Source organism: Lissotriton vulgaris, chromosome 7, assembly GCF_964263255.1.
Source record: "Lissotriton vulgaris chromosome 7, aLisVul1.2, whole genome shotgun sequence".
Taxonomy (NCBI): domain Eukaryota; kingdom Metazoa; phylum Chordata; class Amphibia; order Caudata; family Salamandridae; genus Lissotriton; species Lissotriton vulgaris.
The window spans coordinates 88,839,710-88,861,813 of record NC_141695.1 but is presented as its reverse complement, the minus strand read 5'-3'; the positions used below and the strand labels follow the sequence as shown (position 1 = coordinate 88,861,813).

General features: G+C 46.1%; 1 protein-coding gene across 2 annotated transcripts in view; it reads left to right on the top strand.

The window, feature by feature from the left end:
* Nucleotides 1-17,241, top strand: part of TMEM139 (transmembrane protein 139) — a 152,059-nt gene extending 134,818 nt beyond the window's left edge. Inside the window, exons 3-4 of one of the 2 annotated variants that reach the window (XM_086929760.1) lie at nucleotides 12,997-15,869; nucleotides 16,444-17,241. In XM_086929760.1, the coding sequence (XP_086785886.1) occupies nucleotides 12,997-13,456 (460 nt within the window). In that variant the 3' untranslated portion in view covers nucleotides 13,457-15,869; nucleotides 16,444-17,241. Of the gene's footprint in view, nucleotides 1-12,996; nucleotides 15,870-16,362 lie in introns of both variants that reach the window. The other variant, XM_086929759.1, reaches the window with a different exon arrangement.
* Nucleotides 17,242-22,104: the final 4,863 nt, after the last annotated feature.

Below are 22,104 nucleotides of genomic sequence, written 5' to 3'. Positions count from 1 at the left end.
TATTAAAGGTGTGGATATCTAAGTGCAAGTTTATATGTCCCTATAGTAGCCCTTTTTCATTAAGGGCTACCACAAATAATCAATGGTCCATCGGATGACATGGACTGGCACCTGGGCGAATCCAATACGGTACCACCGAAATGTCATGTTTGGTATTCAACAATTTACTTCCTCACCTGTGGCACGATTCTCGTGCCAGAGGCGATGTGGCACCTTAGAGGTTGCTCCAACCTTTCCTGTGCTCTGGCTGGCAGCTCACAGGTGCTGCCACAAACACAGGAACCTGACCCCTGCCAATAGGTGTGAACTGTCCCAGGAGTCCAAAACACTGACCTGTACAGAAAGGAAGTGGCACCTCCCTCTGTGACAGGATAGCCAGTAAAGTGGCACATTAAGGTTGTGAGCTTCAAAGGTCGAAAAGGGGGCACCCCCCATATGTGATCAAATCAGAGGCAGATTAGCCTCTGGGGCTAGTAACCCATTGGCCACTTGGCCCCAAACCTTTAACACCCATAAATCTAGGGTTTAAGGGACACCCAGATACCAGAACCTCCGTTCTGATCTGACTTGCAGGAGGACAAACGGGCCTGCACAAAGCCAAGGCATGATACTCTGCACCTGTGGCATCCTTTCGGGAACTGCAGGATTGGCACTCATCCTGCACCAAAAAAAGGCTCCCACAGACAGAGGGACTCTTTGGAGAGTCAGTTGCAGCTGCAGACTCCCCTGGACTAGTGGGACTGGTCACCTGCACACCGCAGGTAAAAACAGCACACCAAAACCAAAACATCGCTGGCCATCTGGCCCTCCGATGCATTTCCCAAAAGTAGATGGTCCAGTGCATTGTGGGAAATGTAGTATTGGCCTCCAGCAAGTTTCAGGAGGCTACCATTTTGCCCTGGACCCCCGGAGTTTGAAATAACTTTCTGCTGAGCTTACCACTGCCAAGGCTTGTTGATCTCCAGTCCGGCATTTACTCAATGGGGCACCTCAAAGGAATTCCAGAAAATAACTCACTGAACGTCTGCAATGGCTTAGCTGACATTTTGCTCCTGGTTCCCCACCAGCACCATGTAAGTGGCAAAACTAGCTCCCTTGCGGCTCCCGCTTCAGCACCACAGACAGCCAGAACAACTCTCTGCACCTGGGCTTCTTGCACCAGGCAAAATTGAATTGACTGTCATGGCTTGGTCCTGGAACCCCCATCACTCTACCCCTCCTAAGGTTCCACACAGCCCGATCTGCAAGAAACAGATTGCCAGGGCACTCCACCCCAATAAGGGAGAACCCCAAAGTTGGCACTAGTGAGACCTCTCCTGACCCCAGGGAAGTCCTGAAGAGTCGGGCAATTTCTCAGAACCAAGGTGTCGGCCCTGAACTGACCGAAGCAGGAGAGGAAGGGGAGTGTCTGCCACAGGAGGTGGCAACCGGCCACTCTGAATAGCTAGGGAGGCACCATTAACCCATAGTTACCCCTAAAGTAGCTCATACACCTGTTAATGGAGAACTTAGGATATGGTTCTGACACTGACAGCTATCAGTAGCATCTGTTGGGTGCTAGCCTGCATGTTGGTCATGGTGGGATAGCTCAAGTGTTCAATAACTTCAGTGGATAAGCTAAATGTTTCCCTAGCTAAAATAGGGTTGGAAGAGGTGGTCACATCACTACCCAAAGTAAAAGGGGACAAGGGTAAATACACAGCTTTAGTTAAAGTCTAGTTTAAATTGGGTTCCTTTACTTTTGAGGTGGGTCAGCTGCCCAGAGGGAGTGACCCTGACAGAAGGATGTGAGACCCTGTAATAGGTCAGCCAGTTTTCCGTACATCCTTTCTTGCTGGTAAGTCAGGAAAGCTCACCCAGGGCTAAGTTGAGTTTCCTGGATGTGTTGTCTGGGGGGAGAGGAGGAGGCGTGTGGGCATTGTGTGGGGGGCGTGGGGGGTGCATGTGTTGTGTAAAAAAAAAAAACAGCCTTCTACATGGACCCCACTTTTTACACACTAAAAGCCCTAGTAAACTGATGACTAGTCCTGCCATTGCAGACTGTGGGTGCACTGCCAACTGCTCTAATTCAACTTTCCCCTCTCCATGAGTGGCAAGGCCACAGAATTACCGTTAACATGTAATTTACACCTAAGGAAGACCTCCTATGCCAGGAGGCAAGGTGTCGTACATTGGCGGTGAGGACATTTAAGTACAAACTTATATGTACTTATAGTACACTTTTGCATTAAGGGTTACTTATGGTGATAGTCCTTCTGTTGAATAACCTGTGCTGGCACCTCAACAACTTCTGGGTTGGCATCTCCATTATGGTACCACCAAAATGTCATGATTTGGTTTCCAACAACTTGCCTACTCACTCCTTACCAGACTCACCTTAGAGGTTGCCCACCTGGTTGCCCTACCCTTTCCTGTGCTCTGGGTCCTAGGAGTCAGAAACAATGGCCTGGATGGCTAGTGAAGTGGCACAGCTGGACATGTATGAAAATCCTCTTTCCAGAAACACAAAATATTTTCCTAGAGTCTCCTCACCCACCAGGGTTTCCCCTAGGTGGCATGCTTCATCATTGGGGTCTTCTCAATCCGCTGCAGATTGAGGCATGCTGCGACTTGCGAAACTACGTAAATGTAAATGTGGCGTATTTGTATAGCGCGAACAGTGACCCGGAGGCATCCCGGCGCTTGTACTCCTACCACAAGGGATCCCCTCCTGGCTTTTCCTTGTGGGGTGTCCACTCCTTGGCATCCCATGGTGAAACCAGGCATCCCTTGTGCATCGGGGGCCTTTGTGGAGACTAAGCAAGCTATTGCCCAGAGTTGCAGCGTGGGACCCAAGCTTAGACTCTGCACTGAGGCGAGAATATCCGGTCAGTGGAATTTAAGCCCGAAACCCGCCGAGGCGGGAATCGAACCCTGGTCCCTGGCCAGCGTTCTGCATCAAGGTCTGCCGCTCTAAGCATTGAGCCACACTCCTCCACTAGGAGCACTAAGTTGTGAAAAATGTGTAGTGCAGTGAATGTGGAGTGGAAAAACAAAAAGTTAACCATATGTATTACGTGTTAGGTGTATACACAGTAGGTGTGCACCTCATTAATTCCTAATTATAGGTTTGCTTTGGAGTGGCACGTACAGGGCTGGTCCTTGTGTGGTCCTGAAAAAGAGCTTTGAGGGGACATCTCGAAACATGTCGACCCAATACTAGGGACTCTATACACATTATGGTTGGACTTTCCCAATTATTAACACCTGATTTTAGTCATACCAACTAGGGTCAGGAATAAAATATTAGCCCACTAATTAGGTTTTTAAAAACGTTTTGTTGGTGTGGTGAGGGAACTCTAAAAAAAAAAATTTCTTTCTGGAAAGAGTATTTTCAGTGATATTCCTGTTCTTCCCCACAGTTAGGTTTTTATTTTGGCATTCCAGATTTTGTGAAACTTTATTTTATTTATTTTTATTTTAAAGATTTTATATAGCGCTGGCTAAACCCGGAGGTATCCGAGCGCTTCACATGAGCATCAGATCATAGTTACAGGTTACATTGTTACAAAGGTTACACAGTTATTAGAGCATGGCAACATAGTGACTTGTAAGGTCAAGATAAACAATAAGCACAAATCCGAAAGTGGAAAAGCAGGCAAGGGGAAAGATTCAGGGGAGGGGGGAAGGAGCTGGGGAAGTAGACAGGTAATGAAGGCGGGAAAGAGGAGGTGAGGGTGAAGGACATCGCATGGAAAGAGGAGGAGAAGGGGACGGGGACACAAACTGGTAGACGAGTCAAAGCAACGTCCAAAGTCCAGTAAGCTGTGATCCCAGGGGAAGTGGTATCACTTACCGATCTCTGTTGCGGGGGGCTCCCTTTACGCAGTGGACTCTCTCAGAGGGCTCTCAGACTCCAAGGCCTACATACTGGATCCTTCCCCAAAGAGGGGGAAGGGAGTGCTTTGGAAAGGGGTGCCATACCATAACTCAGCTGTGAGTGGCTCCTTGGCGCAGTGGACTCTCTCAGCGGGTACGCTGAGACTCCAGAGTATAAATATTGGATCTTTCCCCAACAAGGGGAGAAGGAGTGCTTAGTCAAAGGGGACAAAGGACAGGGGGCTAAGCAGACTAGCAGGCAAGGTTAGAGATTCTGGGGAGAGTGGATAGGAGCTAGGGAGGTAGACAAAGGGAGAAAGAGGACTAAATGGGAACACATTTAATTAATAAGTTATTATATAGCGCTGGCTAGACCCGATGGAATTGGAGCGCTTTACATGAGGAACAATAATTTTGCAAATTACATCCGTTAAAAGTTACATAAGTACCACGAAAAGCATTTAAAGAACATAGTGTACAAGGTGAATGGAGCAGGAAGGGTAAGGGCATAGGGTAAATGGGTAAGAGGAAGATAAGATGTAGAGACGAGGGGAAAATAGTTACAAAAGATACCAGAAAACCTTTTAGGAGCATAGAAGAAAAGGAAAATGGGGTGAGGACAAAAGGGGTAGTGTATAGATACAGCGGAGAGACGAAGGGAAAGTTTGTCCAAGGTCCGGCTGGGTAGGTGGCGGCCGAGGGGGAATCCTCAGCCCATCTCCTCTTCAGCTATCAGGTAGCTCCACCGGGCTTCGGTCGAATGGCTCTGTCTCAACAGAAAAACATTAAAGGGGAATGAGGGGAGCGTAGAGGGGGAAGGGGGTGGGGTGAAGGGTAGGAGGGGGAAACGACAAAGACAAAGGAAAGTATACCCAAAATCCGTCTGGGTAGGTGACGGCTGAGGGGAAATCCACAACCCATCTCCTCTTCAGCTAACCGGTAGCTCCACCGGACATCGGTCTAATAGCAGGGCCTCTAGGATTGACGGAAGGATCAGAGTACATGTCCAGGAGGGAGAGCAGGATCAAGGTCAGGTGAGGGATGTGGTTAAGCTCAGGACGCTGACCAGTTCTATTGTCCGGGAGTGTTAGAGCATCGTGAAGAGACCAACTGAGGCTGCCAACTTGAAGTCAGGCAGCGGGGTTGAGACCTTGGTGTTAAGTTCAGTCGGTCCCAAAATTCACAAAGCATAGGGGGTGTAATCTATGCCATGAAGCGGCAAGAGGACAGGGCCAGTGTCCGCATGTCTTCAGTGGGCGAGTGGCAGGTCTGGCATGGCTTCTCCATAGTCATTCTGCAATAATCAGGGAGCCCTCCTGTTTTGCATCCCCATACTAGCTCCTCAAGTACATAATTACGTCAAAGAACAGGCACAGTAGCACATAAGGCGAGAACTCTATTGTGCACTAACCTCATAAGCCTAAATCTAGTAGACCAAAACTCCTAAACATTACTTGCATTAGGAAATAAATTAGTAACATAATCTGTAGTAGGGAATAAATCAAACCTAGACCTCAGTAGAAAACATAAGACAGTAGGTAAAACCTAGTAGGCATAAAAGCACATCTATAAGCATAAATCAAGGTGCATAAATCACACTACAAACATTACATTTCCTAGCACCTATAAAAAGTACACTACGGCCTTGCGCCCTACAAACCTAATAGTCCCCTGGGCCACCTGGCCATCTATAAGGAGCTCAAATGCCCTCTATCCAAAAAGTCCGGGGGCGCTGCCAATGCAGCGACGGACACGGGGTGGCGCACTTGGCGCAAACCTAAACGTGGCAGCTGCCTAACCTCACTCTTTTCCCCCCCATCTTTTGATTGTAGTGAAGTGGCACATCAAGGAGGTGAGCTTCATAGCTTTCACCGCCTCTGATATGCATCTAGGCTGCCTTTCACAGGAAGAAACAAACAGCCAGCCCCCCGCCCCCAGGCACATTTGCACCAGGACAAATTATGTAGTCAAGAGGCATACATCCCCACAAGTGTAGTCAAACCTAGGGTGGGGTACCTAGTCTGTACAACTAAGGAAGATTTCTGCCATTTTTAAAAGTGGTAGAATAGATGGTTCCAAGTAGAAAAGATTACCCTCCTGCCACCGGATGTGGTCACCTCCAGGGCGGATTAGCTACTAGGGCTAGCAGCTCATTAGCCACTTGCTTCCACACCCCTAACACCCCTAAATTTTGGATTTAAGGGGTACCCTTGACACCAGAACCTCTGTTCTGATCGGACTTGCAAGAGGACAAAAGAGACCCGTGTCTGCAACAACAGGACCTGCACAAAGCAAAGGTATGGTACTCTGCAGCTGTGGTAAACTTGCTGGAACTACAGGACTGCGACTTGACAGAGGGGCCTTTTTGAGAGCCAAATACAACTCCAGTATCAACTGGACTAGTGGCACTAGTCCCCAGCACACTGCAGGTCAAAACAGCGCACTGGTACCAAAAGAATCACTGCCCATTGGGCCCTCTGAGGGATTGTTCAAAAGTAGATCATGCAGTGCAGTGTGGGAAATGTAGTTCTGGCCTTCAGCAAGTTTGAGGTGGCTAGAATTTTCCCTCAGTCCTGCAGATGTTGATATAACTTTCTGCTGAGCTTACCGCTGCCAAAGCAAGTCCCAGTGGCATGCTAAAAAAAAAGTGTGTGGGGCCCAATCCACCCCCGGGGCAAAGCATTAATAGTTGCGGGGGCACATGACCCCCCCCCCCCCCCCCCCCCCCCCCCCCACAGCGACTGCCAATCCCGGGGCTTGGTAATGTAATGTGGGGGGCCTCTAAGGCCCCCCCAAGCCCCGGGGACCACCACCTCCAGAGCTCGACTTAATTGTTATTGTGGGGGGCAGACTGCCTCCCGGCAGCCCCAAGGACTGCCACCCCCGGGGCTTTTAAAAAAAAAAAGTACCCTGTGTGGAGGGGGGACCTCTACCTCCCCGGGGCTCTAAATATTTAAATTGTGATGGAGCCCCCTGGGCTTTGTAGCTTGTGGGAGGAGGGCCATGCAGCCCCCCTCCTGGAGCCTTGTCATGGCCCTGGGGACTGCCACCCCCGGGGGCCGGCTCCTGCAGTTTCCCAGGGTGCCCACCCCCAGGACACTGAAGTTTGCTATGGCAGGGCGGGAGCTTCAAGGTCCTGCCATAGCAAACTTGGGTTTGAATTTTGAAAGAGAGCAGGAAAACCTGCTCTTTCAAAATCCTAACCAAATTGCTTTTCCACACAGGAAGCTGCATCTTAGCAGCTCCCCAGGTGGAAAAGCAATGCCGGCTCCCAAACAACACGGGGAGCCGGCGGGACCGTGGGGGCGATTGGGGACACCCCGACGGTCCCCACCAGAGAGGGCCAGCCCCGGGGGATAGGGTCCCCGGGGCTACAAGTGGCCGGGAAGGGGGCCACGCAGCCCCTTCCCCAAAATTATTATTTTCTTTTGTTTGTTTTTAAAAAGAACAAAGGCCGGCCCCGGGGGATAGGGTCCCCGGGGCCATTCCCCTTCCATCCTGAGGGACCCTGGGGGGCCAACTAGCCCACCAGGTGCTTCCAGTAAGCGCCACTGCGCTGCGTTGCAAAGAGGTGGGGAAGGCCGTGCCCATTTTCTCTTCAACACAGCTCTGTGGTGCTAACTAGAGATACCTGATGGGCTAGTTGTACCCAAGGGACACTCAGTATTCAAGGGGACTTTATGCCCCAAATTAAAAAGGCCACAGGGCGTGTTTGCACAAGTCAGCTCAGTCCCCCTCCCTTCACCAGGATGCAAACGCACCCTGTGGCGCATTTTAAGAGGTAGTTATAATCTCCCCGCTCTATTATATACTAGGGGCTTACAGAGGAGGTCATGCTAATAACAGGGGTACCCCAACGCATAGTGTTTCCTAGTGTATGTAGGTGTTTTAACTGTATTCCAAGTGTCTCTTAGCATAGCACTGGCTCTAGGACTGATTTGTCAGTCAGTTACCACTAGTACCCATCTGAAAAAGTTGAGGGTACAGGATGATTTTGCAACAAGGCCTCTTTCTGCTCCTCTGTTTGTTCTTTCTGCACGTCTTCCTTCTTCCTGCACTTTTCTTCGTCTTTGAGGACTTCTGTTGCTTCTTTCTGCATTTCTTTCTTCTTTCTGTGTGTTTTTTCTTCTTTCTTCACATGTCCTACCTCTGTAGGCATAGTTAAAAACTAGCATTTAAAGAAGCTTTGAAATTCACTTAAAAAACCATAGGTTTCAGGGGTGTTATAGTTAGCTGGACATTTCACTCGTACAAAACCATTGAAATTCCACCGTTATAGTTAGTTCAGCTAACTATAACTCGCGCGCCCGCAATGCACTGCTGATGACGTCACATATTACATCACTCATGACATGGTCAGTGACATCACTCATGACATCACTGATGACCTCTCAAATGACAATAACTCATGACATCATCCTTGTGCAGACCTCCTCTCACCCCAATATAACCTTTGATACACACATACAAAAATAGAAACTAAAATTTTCAAAAAAATAGACATACCAATACCAGTTACAACAACCTATTCAGTAATTCCAAGAACTACATACACATCTACTCATTCATCAACAGTCCTATATATAGTCACTCATATATGTACTCACTCATTATATGTACTCGTACACCTATACATCCTGTTGCACACTGCCACTCATTCATAGTTACTCACACAGTCACTCATGCTAATAAAGAATCAAACATCCATTTACTTGCATGTACAGTTATACACACACCACTACACTTACTTCTACAGAAACGTACACATACTTACCCTCTTAAACAATCACTTATAGTAACACATATTTATTTATACAGGAACTCTTCCAATCTCACTCATGTATACTCACTTATATACACCAATACTCCAATATACTAGTTTAAAATATATGTAGTTACTTATAAAGACACTATTGAGACAGTGATTCACTCACTAACTTACCCATACACACTCCTCCACCATACAGTCCTGCACACATACGGTCTTCAACACATACAAATAGTTACTCACTCATCCATGCATGTATGCACTAAGTAATACCCCCACTGAACCACTCAGACACCCCTACTGATACTTAGAAAACCAACTAATAACCCATGTAGACACTCATGTAACTACTCACCAACCCATGCAGCCACTTATACACAGTGACGGACTGATACAGATATTTACATATTTAAACATTACTCGCTAACCCATGTATTCACTAAGATACACTTAATCAGTCAGTTATACAATCAATTTTACAAAAAAAACATCCATTTAGACACTTATTTACCCATTTATTCTTTCATTGACCTTGAAATATACATATATAAAAAATATTTCATTTTCAGAAAGACACGTTTACTGGATGATGTCATCAGTGATGTCATCAGTGATGTCATTTGAGATGTCATCAGTGATGTCACTGACTATGTCATATGTGACGTCATCAGCAGTGCATTGCGGGCGCGCGAGTTATAGTTAGCTGAACTAACTTAAACTGTGGAATTTCAATGGTTTTGTGCGAGTGAAATGTCCAGCCAACTATAACACCTCTGAAACCTATGTTTTTTTTCTGTGAATTTCCATTGTATATATATTTATATTTATTTTCTCATCTCTGCCCTGGCCAAAAAACTACAGATAGCGAACCTATTTGTCAGTATTTTTCTACAGTGTGTCTCGTTAGGTTTGTAGGTTTCCTGCCTCTTCCGCTTCCTGTCCTCTCTCCTTTATGCCTCTGTAACCCTGTCTTTCATGTTGACTGCCGACAGTTTTATGACAAATAATAAAACTTAAGCGCTGAAGCAGTTCACACTAGTCCAATACCAAACCAGGTAAAGAGTTATTGTTCCTTCATTGGGCAGCAAAACAAACTTTACAAGCAAGGCTGTTATATAAACATATAAAGATACAAAACTCTTCCTTCACTTTCTTTCTCACCCTCTGTTTTCATCTCCTCTTTCATCTTGTTGGCTTTTTTGTTTTCCATTATGTTCTTTTTTACTTTCTCTCATTCCCTCACCTTACTTTCTCCATCACTGCTTTCTTCCTCTTTGTATCTCGTTATTCTTGTCTTTTCCTTCCCTTAGTGGTTCCTTCTCATGATTTCTTTCTTCCATTAGTTTGCCCCCTTTGCATGTTCCATTTCCTTCTCCTACACTCCTTTTTGTATTTCTTCTCTGCTACCCATTATTTCTTCTCTTCATTCCTCTTTTTCTCCTTAGTTTGGTTTGTTCTCTTGCTTTTTAGCTCTGGCTGTAAACTCTAGTCCCCTATTCCAACACAATGTATGTACAACACATGTCTGTGGCTGCAAGACATTGTTGAGACATTCCCCTGGTGTTTGTTCTGGACTTAATGTCATGAACTCTACACAAGTCGAAGTTCTCTACTCGCCCTTCCAGTGCTGCTGCAGTAGGCTCATTGCCTTTATTATAATGGATGCATTGTTGTTAATTCTATTATAGCTTCTTCAATGTATAAAAGCCATATCCTCTTGCAAGAAATATTTCGTTATGTTTAATTGTAGGCATGATTGACACCTGACAATATTTTTATTAGGAATAGAGATATCTTTTTAGCAAACTAGAACAGTTTCACTAACTGGCCACTCTTACATTCCTCTCAAAACTGTTTGAGGATTACAACCACCTTTGGGCCAGCGGATAAACTACACTGTTAATGGATATTTCTAAAACGCCATTATTTAGAAATTCCCTTTTCACAACTCACCATGGCACTTTCTGTTGCACATATGACCACAAAACCAAAATGTCTTTTACCACTTGCAAACCTGGTTCTCCAATCCTGAAGGCTTATATGTCAAACCTGACCCCATTGGCCACTCTGGACAAGGCTGGAGCATCCACTGTGCAAAGTAGATCTTCAGGCACCAACACTTGGGGCCAAATTACAAGAAAACCTCCACACATGGCATTTTGTTAGCCGACAGGACGCACTCCAGTGCAAAAGTTTGTCAAAATAGATGCGCTTGGGCCCAAGGTATTAAGCTCATCTCCCACTGCCGCAATGGCTTGACCCAGAGTTTTTATTCATTATTTTTTTTAAATTATATTGAACACGGTTTTTAAAATTCTTTTGAGATCTGCTCAAAAATAGCGCCATCATGTGGTGGACAGTCATAAATAAGTGCCATATTTAGAAATCAGTGCTGACACAGAGCACCAGCAAACACCAGCACAAATTAAGTAGTACCCTGCACACAAAAATCCTTGCAAATCCTTGCCATAACAAAGGCGAGGCTGTGAGGTGGACCCTTTAGACTGCTAGGAGCATAGTTCTGCAATTGAATTCCATCGCACCTAAGCCAGGGTCCTAAAAGGCATCTGATGTGCATGTTTTATACATGTTTGTGTTTCCCTCTATGATACTCTGACGTTAAGCCAAACAGGCAAGTGAAGCCTTCTCCAGGTAGATTTTAACCACGTACCCTAATTTGCACACTGCGTATCTTCTTTCTGAGGGGAGTTGTACAAGCTTTTTTTTGAAACGTGGTTTTATATAATATGCCATGGTGACTGTGTTGTACCAGAGGCCATATTTGGTTTGCCTTTGGCATGAGTTGCTTGCTGATGGCCGTAACTACCAAAATTCAGCGGCGCTACGCCATTGAGCCAGAACGATAACCCAATTTCTAACTGTTTTTTTTCAGCTGTGTATATTGATTAATTTACTAAGCACAATGGCCATAGACTGAGAATGTTTTATGGTTAGGTCAGACTTTCCATTGAAAAAGCATTTTTTATTTTCGTAATAACTTTGGCTCCATTTGACGACTCTTCACAAAACTTTCCAATAAAACAAAATAGTCAGATTAGTTTTGTGAGGTTTTATGTAGGTCCACCCAGCGAATACCAATAAGTAGAGGTTAAAGTGGCATTCCCCGCTTTAATTCCCTAAGTATTCTTTGCATCATGTACATTACATCTGGTGTGTGTTATGCTTTGCATGGTTGTGTAAAATACGGATCGCGATCCTAACCATAACTTGCGAATTTCGGTGATATTTCGATTTTGGTTTGCAACAATAACTTCATAATTGTGTTTTTAAGCTAGTTTGCATTAGAACATTGATCCTGCTGTATTAATTCCTGTAAAAAAGGAAAACCTCGAATAAAGTGATTTGACTGACTGACTGCACTTTGATTCTATTTTGGTGAACTTTTTTACATTAGTTTGGCCAATGCATTTCTTTCTTTAAATTTAACTAAAAGATCTGTTTCTTGGGATTATTAATAATGATACACAATGTCCCCATTTATAGCGCACACACACTGCAAATCAAATTGTATTATTTACTCATGAGCATTAATACTCAGCTCAGTGATGCTCCTTTTATGAACCTGTATGAGATAACAGCATGAGAATGCCAAGAGGAGTCTGTTCAGAAAAGGGGGTGGTGATGGACAGAGTGTCTGAATTAAACAGAGCACTCCTACCCAGTCCAAAGATCAGGGCTTGATCCATCACCGTTTTTTAGCTCACTGCACCATCCCAGCTCAGAACCTGGCTACATGCAAATTAGTCTGTCCCTGGCCCAGTGCATCATGGGAACAGGGCAGACCAAACTACCAAGCCAATTCTTTTTCTTGGAAAGGAAACAAGCTTCCGGGGACCGGTTTCTGGCATTACAGCCGTCTTCGGCCCGGCTTGCTTGTATCCTGATGGTGCAGTGAGCAAGGGACTCACATCTGAGTATACCCTTCCACGCTTATGGTGGACAATATAATTAAAAAAGAAGAGGAGTCTGTGGCACAAGGCGTTGGCACCTTCTAGCCCGTCAAGGGCGGCACTGTACTAATCCTAGGGTTAAAAACACTGCTAGAGAAACAGGCATTTGAGATGAGCAGATTCAGAGTGTCGCTGGTGTTGTAGTGTGATCCATGTGCTCCACTTAAACTTTGGAACTACCCAGAATTCCCTGCTTCCTTTTTTGCATAATTTATGCAGCACTCTAAGCCTGAAAGGGTATTCTCTATCTATTTATGTATTTTTATAGCTTTTGTTTTGCTCTGTATTGTCAATTATTCTCTTTATTCTCAATTATTAGTTTAATCTGCATAAAGATAGTGTATTATGTCTGTTATCTCACAAACTGCATCCTAACTTTTCCTGGTTTCTTTACTGCAGTAATGCTGCTGCATATGCTGCCCCATCATATGAAGAAGTGGTGGACCCCAGATACCTGAATCACCCTATTGAGATCTGGACTGTGGGGCTCAGGCCTGGTCAGAGCCCCCTCGCTGCCGAGCTGAGCGAGCCCCCTCCGTACAGCGTAATAGACTTGGAGCCTGGAGTGCCAACTACTTTGCCCCCCGAAATGCAGGAGGCGGAGTCTGCAGACGGTAGGAGCCCGGCAGCAGTGAACTCATTCGCTAACCATGGCGGAAATCAGGGACCACACTCTGGTATCGTAGGAGGTCCAAGGGTTATGATGCCTCACCAGCTGCGAAGGATCAGCTCGGACATCCACGAAATCTTGGCACTAAAGGACGTGTCAATGCACCTGGAACCACTGACTCCTCCCCCGTCATACCTTGAAACTGAAGACCACCCACTAGCAGAAGGGCATTTCCAGCCTGTGGAATAGGACTCCAGTATGGCCGAAGGAGAGCAAGTGTGATGCAAGGCCAGAGAGCCAACATTGTGGCCCCCTCGAAGCGGCTGCATAGGTGTGTCCGCTGAAGCAGGAAATAGTCACTATGCGACTTGTCCTTCTGGGTTTGGGCACACGACCGGGACGTGTCATTCCCAACAATGGCTGATGGTGACCGCACCCGGTAACTTCAGAAGTTTGTTGGTCAAAGGAAGGCTTCACCAACCCTACCTGGAAGGTGGAGGTGTTCCTTGAGCCAAAACACAGTAAATGCAACAAATGGTGGTGCGCAGATGTTCAAAACACGGTCTAGGCGCGTCCGTCCCTAACTGCAATAACTTGTCATCTGGCACAGGTTAGATTTCCAGAGCTGTGCCCCTACCTGGGACTGCAGACACCTTGGTGGGTCAGCTGGCTGGAAGGGGTCCATGAAGGAATGTACACATTCAGTAGGGAGAGGTCCCACAGGCATGAGCTGCCCTCTCCATGTATCCTTGTGATTGAGACAGCAGCTCTGTACTCCTGAATGAAGGTGCGAGACTGACGCATCATGAGGTCAATCGCAGTCCATGCAATGGACGTCTTGTGCAGGCGCATCTCTTAGGTTACCATATTCCGAGCCATTCCCCTTCAAATCTCAGAAGTATCCTTGTAGCTTCTTAGACATGCCTAACCTCCTTGATGGACACCTATCTCTCCCAAGGTGCACAGATCATGTATGATCCTGCAAGCATAACACAGGAAGGATCATAGAGGACACGCCAAACACAGCAGATCTATCTCCCAATGTGCACTGATGGTGAAAGATCAAGCATTGCTCTGCAAGGGTTTTAAAGGGTCCTCTCATACAAAGCAGAGCTATCCTTCAAGGGTGTAGATCAGGTATAGTTGTGCATTAGGCAGTAAAGATTCCAAGAGGCCTTACCACACACAGCAGAGCTATCCCTCAATGGGACGGATTGGGTATGGTCATGCACTAGGGGCAAGGATTCCAAGAGGCCTTACCACACACAGCAGAGCTATCCCCAAGGTGCACTGATGGGTAAGAGCAAGCATTGCACTGCAAGGGTTCTAAAGGGACATGCCATACACAGCAGAGCTATCCCCTAAGGTGCACTGATGGGTAAGATCAAGCATTGCACTGCAAGGGTTCTAAAGAGACATGCCAAACACAGCAGAGCTATCCCCCAAGGTGCACTGGTGGGTAAGATCAAGCATTGCACTGCAAGGGTTCTAAAGGGACATGCCAAACACAGCAGAGCTATCCCCCAAGGTGCACTGGTGGGTAAGATCAAGCATTGCACTGCAAGGGTTCTAAAGGGACACGCCATACACAGCAGAGCTATCCCACAAGGTGCACTGATGGGTACGATCAAGCATTGCACTGCAAGGGTTCTAAAGGGACATGCCATACACAGCAGAGCTATCCCCTAAGGTGCACTGATGGGTAAGATCAAGCATTGCACTGCAAGGGTTCTAAAGGGACATGCCAAACACAGCAGAGCTATCCCCCAAGGTGCACTGGTGGGTAAGATCAAGCATTGCACTGCAAGGGTTCTAAAGGGACATGCCAAACACAGCAGAGCTATCCCCCAAGGTGCACTGGTGGGGTAGATCAAGCATTGCACTGCAAGGGTTCTAAAGGGACACGCCATACACAGCAGAGCTATCCCACAAGGTGCACTGATGGGTAAGATCAAGCATTGCACTGCAAGGTTTCTAAAGGGACACGCCATACACAGCAGAGCTATCCCCCAAGGTGCACTGATGGGTAAGATCAAGCATTGCACTGCAAGGGTTCTAAAGGGACACACCATACACAGCAGAGCTATCCCCCAAGGTGCACTGATGGGTAAGATCAAGCATTGCACTGCAAGGGTTCTAAAGGGACACGCCATAAACAGCAGAGCTATCCCACAAGGTGCACTGATGGGTAAGATCAAGCATTGCACTGCAAGGGTTCTAAAGGGACACGCCATACACAGCAGAGCTATCCCCCAAGGTGCACTGATGGGTAAGATCAAGCATTGCACTGCAAGGGTTCTAAAGGGACACGCCATAAACAGCAGAGCTATCCCACAAGGTGCACTGATGGGTAAGATCAAGCATTGCACTGCAAGGGTTCTAAAGGGACACGCCATACACAGCAGAGCTATCCCACAAGATGCACTGATGGGTAAGATCAAGCATTGCACTGCAAGGGTTCTAAAGGGACACACCATACACAGCAGAGCTATCCCACAAGGTGCACTGATGGGTAAGATCAAGCATTGCACTGCAAGGGTTCTAAAGGGACATGCCATACACAGCAGAGCTATCCCTCAAGGTGCACTGATGGGTAAGATCAAGCATTGCACTGCAAGGGTTCTAAAGGGACATGCCATACACAGCAGAGCTATCCCTCCAGGTGCACTGATGGGTAAGATCAAGCATTGCACTGCAAGGGATCTAAAGGGACATGCCATACACAGCAGAGCTATCCCTCAAGGTGCACTGATTGGTAAGATCAAGCATTGCACTGCAAGGGTTCTAAAGGGACATGCCATACACAGCAGAGCTATCCCTCCAGGTGCACTGATGGGTAAGATCAAGCATTGCACTGCAAGGGATCTAAAGGGACATGCCATACACAGCAGAGCTATACCCCAAGGTGCGCTGGGCACTGGTGGTGAAGATCAAGCATTGCCCTGCAAGGGTTCTAAAGGGACAAGCCATACACAGCAGAGCTATCCCTCAAGGTGCACTGGTGGGTAGGATCAAGCATTGCACTGCAAGGGTTCTAAAGGGACATGCCATGCACAGCAGAGCTATCCCCCAAGGTGCACTGGTGGGTAAGATCAAGCATTGCACTGCAAGGGTTCTAAAGGGACACGCCATACACAGCAGAGCTATCCCTCAAGGTGCACTGATGGGTAAGATCAAGCATTGCACTGCAAGGGTTCTAAAGGGACACGCCATACACAGCAGAGCTATCCCTCAAGGTGCACTGATGGGTAAGATCAAGCATTGCACTGCAAGGGTTCTAAAGGGACACGCCATACACAGCAGAGCTATCCCTCAAGGTGCACTGATGGGTAAGATCAAGCATTGCACTGCAAGGGTTCTAAAGGGACACGCCATACACAGCAGAGCTATCTTTCAAGGATACAGATCCGGTATGCATTAATCAGGGATGCCTCCAGCTCTGGAGCAATCACACTCACTACATGGAACATATAACTACATTACTGACGAGCCCGGCTTCTTTCAGTCGTGACCTTCCATCCGAAGTCCATAGACACCAGCCCTTGGGTTACACCCACCTGTGATATCTGTGGTGTGCAGCGGATGCCATGCAGTACACATAGACTCGAGGCATACGGTCACTGTGTGCACTACCACAGAAAACCAGGCACAGACACGGTGTGCTGCTTTGCTACTTGCGCAGCAGGGATTTGAGCACGCGCACTTTCATCCATTTCATATCGCCAAAAGATTTCTGAACATGAGCCAACAAGGACTGCATGGTGGAACCACTCCAACGTATAGTGTACAAGTGCATTTATAGATTGTATAGTGCACATATAGCCCACAAGTACTGTTATAGATTTTATAGTGCCCATATAGTGCAAAGTACTGTTTATAGATTTTATAGAACACCTATAGTTCACAAGTACTTTTTATAGTTAGTTTTAAATGTGTGATAAAGTGTTTAACAAATAAATTTTGGTCCAAGAATAAAATGGGGGAAGTTCATTTTGCACTGATTATTTAGTTTGTAATAAAAAAAGGGAAAATGATTCTGTCTCACTTAGTCCAATTGTTCACATGTGAATAGTGAAAAGAAAAGCATGTTCAACAGCTCCTATGATGTGGGCACAGCAGAAGGAATATAATACTCAGGTCACGAGCATGCTCTGCTACACAAGCAGCACAATAGGGCAAACGGATGGGCACAGGATTATGACACAGGTGCAAAGTAATGAAAATAGACGTTTATTAAGCCCCCGGCTGGTATCATTAAAAGGGGTGCAGTGAGAGGTTGTTAGTGTATAATTATGTACATCAACCTCATATGTGCGTCTACATGAACATGTTTCGGAGTGAAAAACTCCTTCTTCAGGACGGGGTTTGCACAAATATCTCCACCTTACTCACATGAATGTAAATGTAAAAGTGTATTATACAAAAATGAAGTGAACTATAGGTGATATGTACCTATTATGTAGTTCAAAGTTAGTCTCATCGCCGAATTGGCGTTTATTAAAGACCTAGAGGGAGAAAAAGCACATTAGATGCTGGTTCTCATGATAATCTCTAGCTATCTTGCAGGTTGCGGTGACCTTAGGAAAAAGTGAAGGGTTGCCGATTCCTACATACATATATTATGCCTTAAGTGATCGTGCACCCTGTAAAGTAAAGTGACAAAGACTGGACAAAACACCCGTATAACATTAAACACACGTATTCATTTTTTGCATTCCTGTGATGTGTGGAGGGAGAAAAACAGGAAAGCGTTTGTTTTACTTTTTGGTATTGATTATAATGCTCCAAGAGCCTTTTACGTGTATCGGGGGGTTTCCATCTGGGCCGATTTGTAGCGATCTAAAAAAGTGTAAATCGGCTGTTTGAGTTTTCCTACTTACAGCGTCCATCTGTTGCCCTCCTCTTTAAGGGTTTTAGTTAACTCACGGTTATTTAGGAGACGATCTGTCCTCTTCCCCTCAACGCGGCTCCGCTGATAATGCCGCTGTGGGGAGAGGTGTGCCCTTATATACGGTCACGGTGTGTTTAGAATTGCCAATTAATTCGTAAATTGAAGGTGGATATATGCCCAAATAAGGGCTGCTCGGTACCCTTACGTCTTTGTTTGCCTGTGATGCGCAAGTGCTCACTGTTGCAGTTCTGCGCTTGCGCAGTAACTGCTCTGTGTAAGTGGTTTAGCGCATGTGCTGGACTGAGAAGGTATTCCGTGCATCCGCGGCATGGGCGAAAACGCTGGTTTTAGTATTGTTACAGGCGATCATAGCTTTCTAATGCTACATTGGATCGGGATAGTTACGGTCCGGTTGGGAGGGGGGGGGGGGTCCTGCAAAATGGTGTGGCAACCAAAGTTATTGAAAATATTTAGGACATTGGTATCGATTGACTAGTTAAAAATGGCCAAATGGGGTACTATAATGCCCTTATGAACCTCAATATAGATCAGTACATGATAGAGGTACATTAAGAGTATGATGTGGATTCTGAATGTCTACTCCTCATTGCATTTTCTATTTTGAAATTAGCGTAATTGACCCCATGGTATGGCATCATTGAGGCCGATTATGTGTGTTCTCAGATGGAACACCTATCTCTGCTCCTTTTCAAAGAGGCCTGCTTCTGATGGTAACTGCTCAATAATGGTCTATTGTATGTCATTAATGCATTGTTGCTCCTCTAGGTAATGGGCTGCCATCTTTGTCGTAGTTTTTTTACACCTGGCATTGCTCTTGTGCTCGGTAATTCTCACTTTCACAGCCCTTGTGGTCATGCCCACATATTCCAAACTGCATGGGTAGGTAATTAGGTATACTACATTTTTACTGTTGCAATTCATGAAATTACGTTGCTCCCACTTACTCTCATTCCTGAAAATGAGGTTCCGGCTCTTTTTTGTGAGGTGGTAGTTGTTGCAGTTACCACAGGGATGGTGCCCTTGTATCCCCTGCAACCTAGGCTGTTGGCACGGTGTTGTTTTTGGTCTGGTATGCACAAGGATGTCTTTTAGATTCTTTCCTCGTCTATGTGCAAACAATGGTTTCTCTAGATCGAGAGCCCCACTTGTCAGTATTTTCCAATGTTTATTTATCATCTTTGACACCTGGTTTATATGTGGTGACACACACTGGCCTCTCGAATGTTGTCTTTGGGTACCTTGTCTTCCAGGAGGGCCTCACGATTGTTATTTTGTGCCCTCTTCATTGCGGCGTTTATTACTGTGTCTGGATATTCTCTCTGTTGTAATTTTATCTTGAGATCATAGGCTTGTACCTTGTATTTGCCTATGTCGCTGCAATTGTGGCGCAAGCGCATGAACTGCCCATACGGTAGGTTTTCTCTGAGGTGGCGAGGGTGGAAACTGTCGAAACTTAATAGACAGTTCCTTGCCATTGGTTTGAAGTGTGTCTCTGTTTTTAGGAACCCTGAGTCACGATAGATGTTAAGGTCCAGGAAGACCATAGATTTGTTGGGCATAGAATGGGTGAACTTCAGGTATGCATTCTGATTATTCAGCCATGTCAGAAAATCCACAACTGTCTGGCTGTCCCCATTCCAGATGACCAAGAGACAGCAGGCATGGGGTTGTGTCTGAGATAGCAGCAGGCATGGGGTTGTGTCTGAGATAATAGCATGCATGGGCTTGTGTCTGAGACAGCAGCAGGCATGGGCTTGTGTCTGAGACAGCAGCAGGCATGGGCTTGTGTCTGAGACAGCAGCAGGCATGGGCTTGTGTCTGAGACAGCAGCAGGCATGGGCTTGTGTCTGAGACAGCAGCAGGCATGGGCTTGTGTCTGAGGCAGCAGCACTACCTCTCCAGTGCCTGCACAGTTCACGCCTAGAGGCCTCCTCCCAAGAGCTCTTCGAGGCGCTGCTCCTGGGCGTCCCTGCTTGGGTCTGGTACAACAAAGGGACTGCAGAACCTTCCCTCACATTAAGAAGATCCCTCTTGCTCTGACGTCATTGTGACCACTGGTTCTAGCCCACACATCCCACTTCCTCATTAACTTGGAGAGTGAAGTCTCCAGACTCCCTCACACATAGACTAGAGTCCTCAGAGTAACTAGACCTTACATGTGCAGTACAACTATCCTCCGGTTTCACGGATCGTACGCGTGCATGCCACATAACATCCAGCCGCCCCACATTTACCGCGCAATGCGGGTGCACGACGTGAGAAACACTGCCACACACACAGTTCACTAGTGCATGCCTGAGGCAGCAGCTGTTTGTCCAGCTCGAATCCGTCCTAAAACGAAGACGCAACATGGTGTATCCAAAACCAGGAGCCATTTTAAGGGAATCTAGGAATATCTGATGGTCCTGTCGGCCATCTGCAGCAGCTGCAGGTCAGACCTTGCAGCGCTGATCCCAGGTTGATGAAGTGGCTGCTAGGTCAAGTGTCCGTGTTCTAGGCTTGGCTCCAAGATAACGCGAGTGATAAACTTAAGATGTAACGTACTCTGCTGTCCTACCAACAGCTCTCTGCGAATGCTCGCTAGTGGTTTCTTCGGTTGTAGTATGGATGAGACCCCCTTCTAGCCTTTACTCTATGGTTCTGGCTAGCATAGTTGCCTACATCCGAATCCTCGTCGCTGGTTTTCATCCAGTGGAACATCCAAGTGTTTGAAGAGCAACCTCTCTTAGTACTTGATTGTCTTGCAGCCTGCTTCCTGTCTATTGTTTCTTCATGTAAATATGTTAGTGTCTGTTTGTTACCTGACTTTTTGTACTTATTTCTTCGGCACTTAGACAGTTTGTGTGGCTTAATTGCTGTTGAGTTCTGGACATGAAGAACAGGAATGTCCCTAATAGTGATATGTCTCATCTGTGATAAATCCCCATAACCAGGATTTCTTTACATTCTTTCCTAGTAACTGGCAAGTCGTGAAGGAGGTATGTTTGTATATTTATTCTCATGGTTAGACCCTTCCATGTTCAGAGCAGTAGTACTAACTGTAAACAACTATGCAAAGCATTACCTCATTAGACCGCTTTAGAATCCCACACCCAAGCCTTAAGGTTTGGGGTGTTAACACTGAGCTCTTCGCTTAGCACATCTGCACGGATCTATGAAGAGCCATTTGATCAGGAACCTCTGGAGCAAATTTTGTTTATTATGACATTGCCTAAAGTATCTTTAGATTTGTTCAAGTTTTAATTTTATCGAATAAAGAACAATTGAGTGCAACTCTGTGGTCCAGGAATCTTGCTGTGTGCTTTAGAGTAGGTCTTTGTAGGCGTGGCCTGTTATGCACACTCCAGATGTTGCTGGTACCCGCACTGTCAATGCAACACCTCGTTTACTAAGAAGTCATGCACTTCTCTGGTGCGCTCTCCAACCTCTCCCTTGCTTCTTCCACAGGGTAGATCCCAGCTTAGTTTGTTAAGATGGGTGCACAGCCTAGAATCGATTTCAGGACCACCATTTTTGTAGGCACGCACGTATGCATAGATATTTGACTAGTTAATAAAATGTTAATGTTTTAGAAATTATACCAGGTTTGCCAAATATTGAATCAAAATTTGGCAGAGATAAAAACTTATTTTGGAGAGCCTGGGGCCAGATGAGGCTAAATAGCGAGCGCAAAAGCTGAAATTCACAGACTTTCAGCTTTTGCGATCTCAATTTGGCTGCGAGCAATGTAGGTACGTTTAAACCTACTTGCAAAATAAGGAATCGCAAATTTGCGATTCCTTATTTTGCGCAAGCATTTAGAGAATCGCAATGTGCAATTCCCTAAATGCTATGCTGGTAGGCATCGTAAATTGCGATATTGCCTTAAGGAATCGCAAAATACCACCAACTTCAAGTTGGTGGTATTTTGCGGTTTTATTTCAAGAAGCACTTTTTGGCTTTTTACAAAGTGCCATGTAGCACACATACATGCACTTAGGGCATG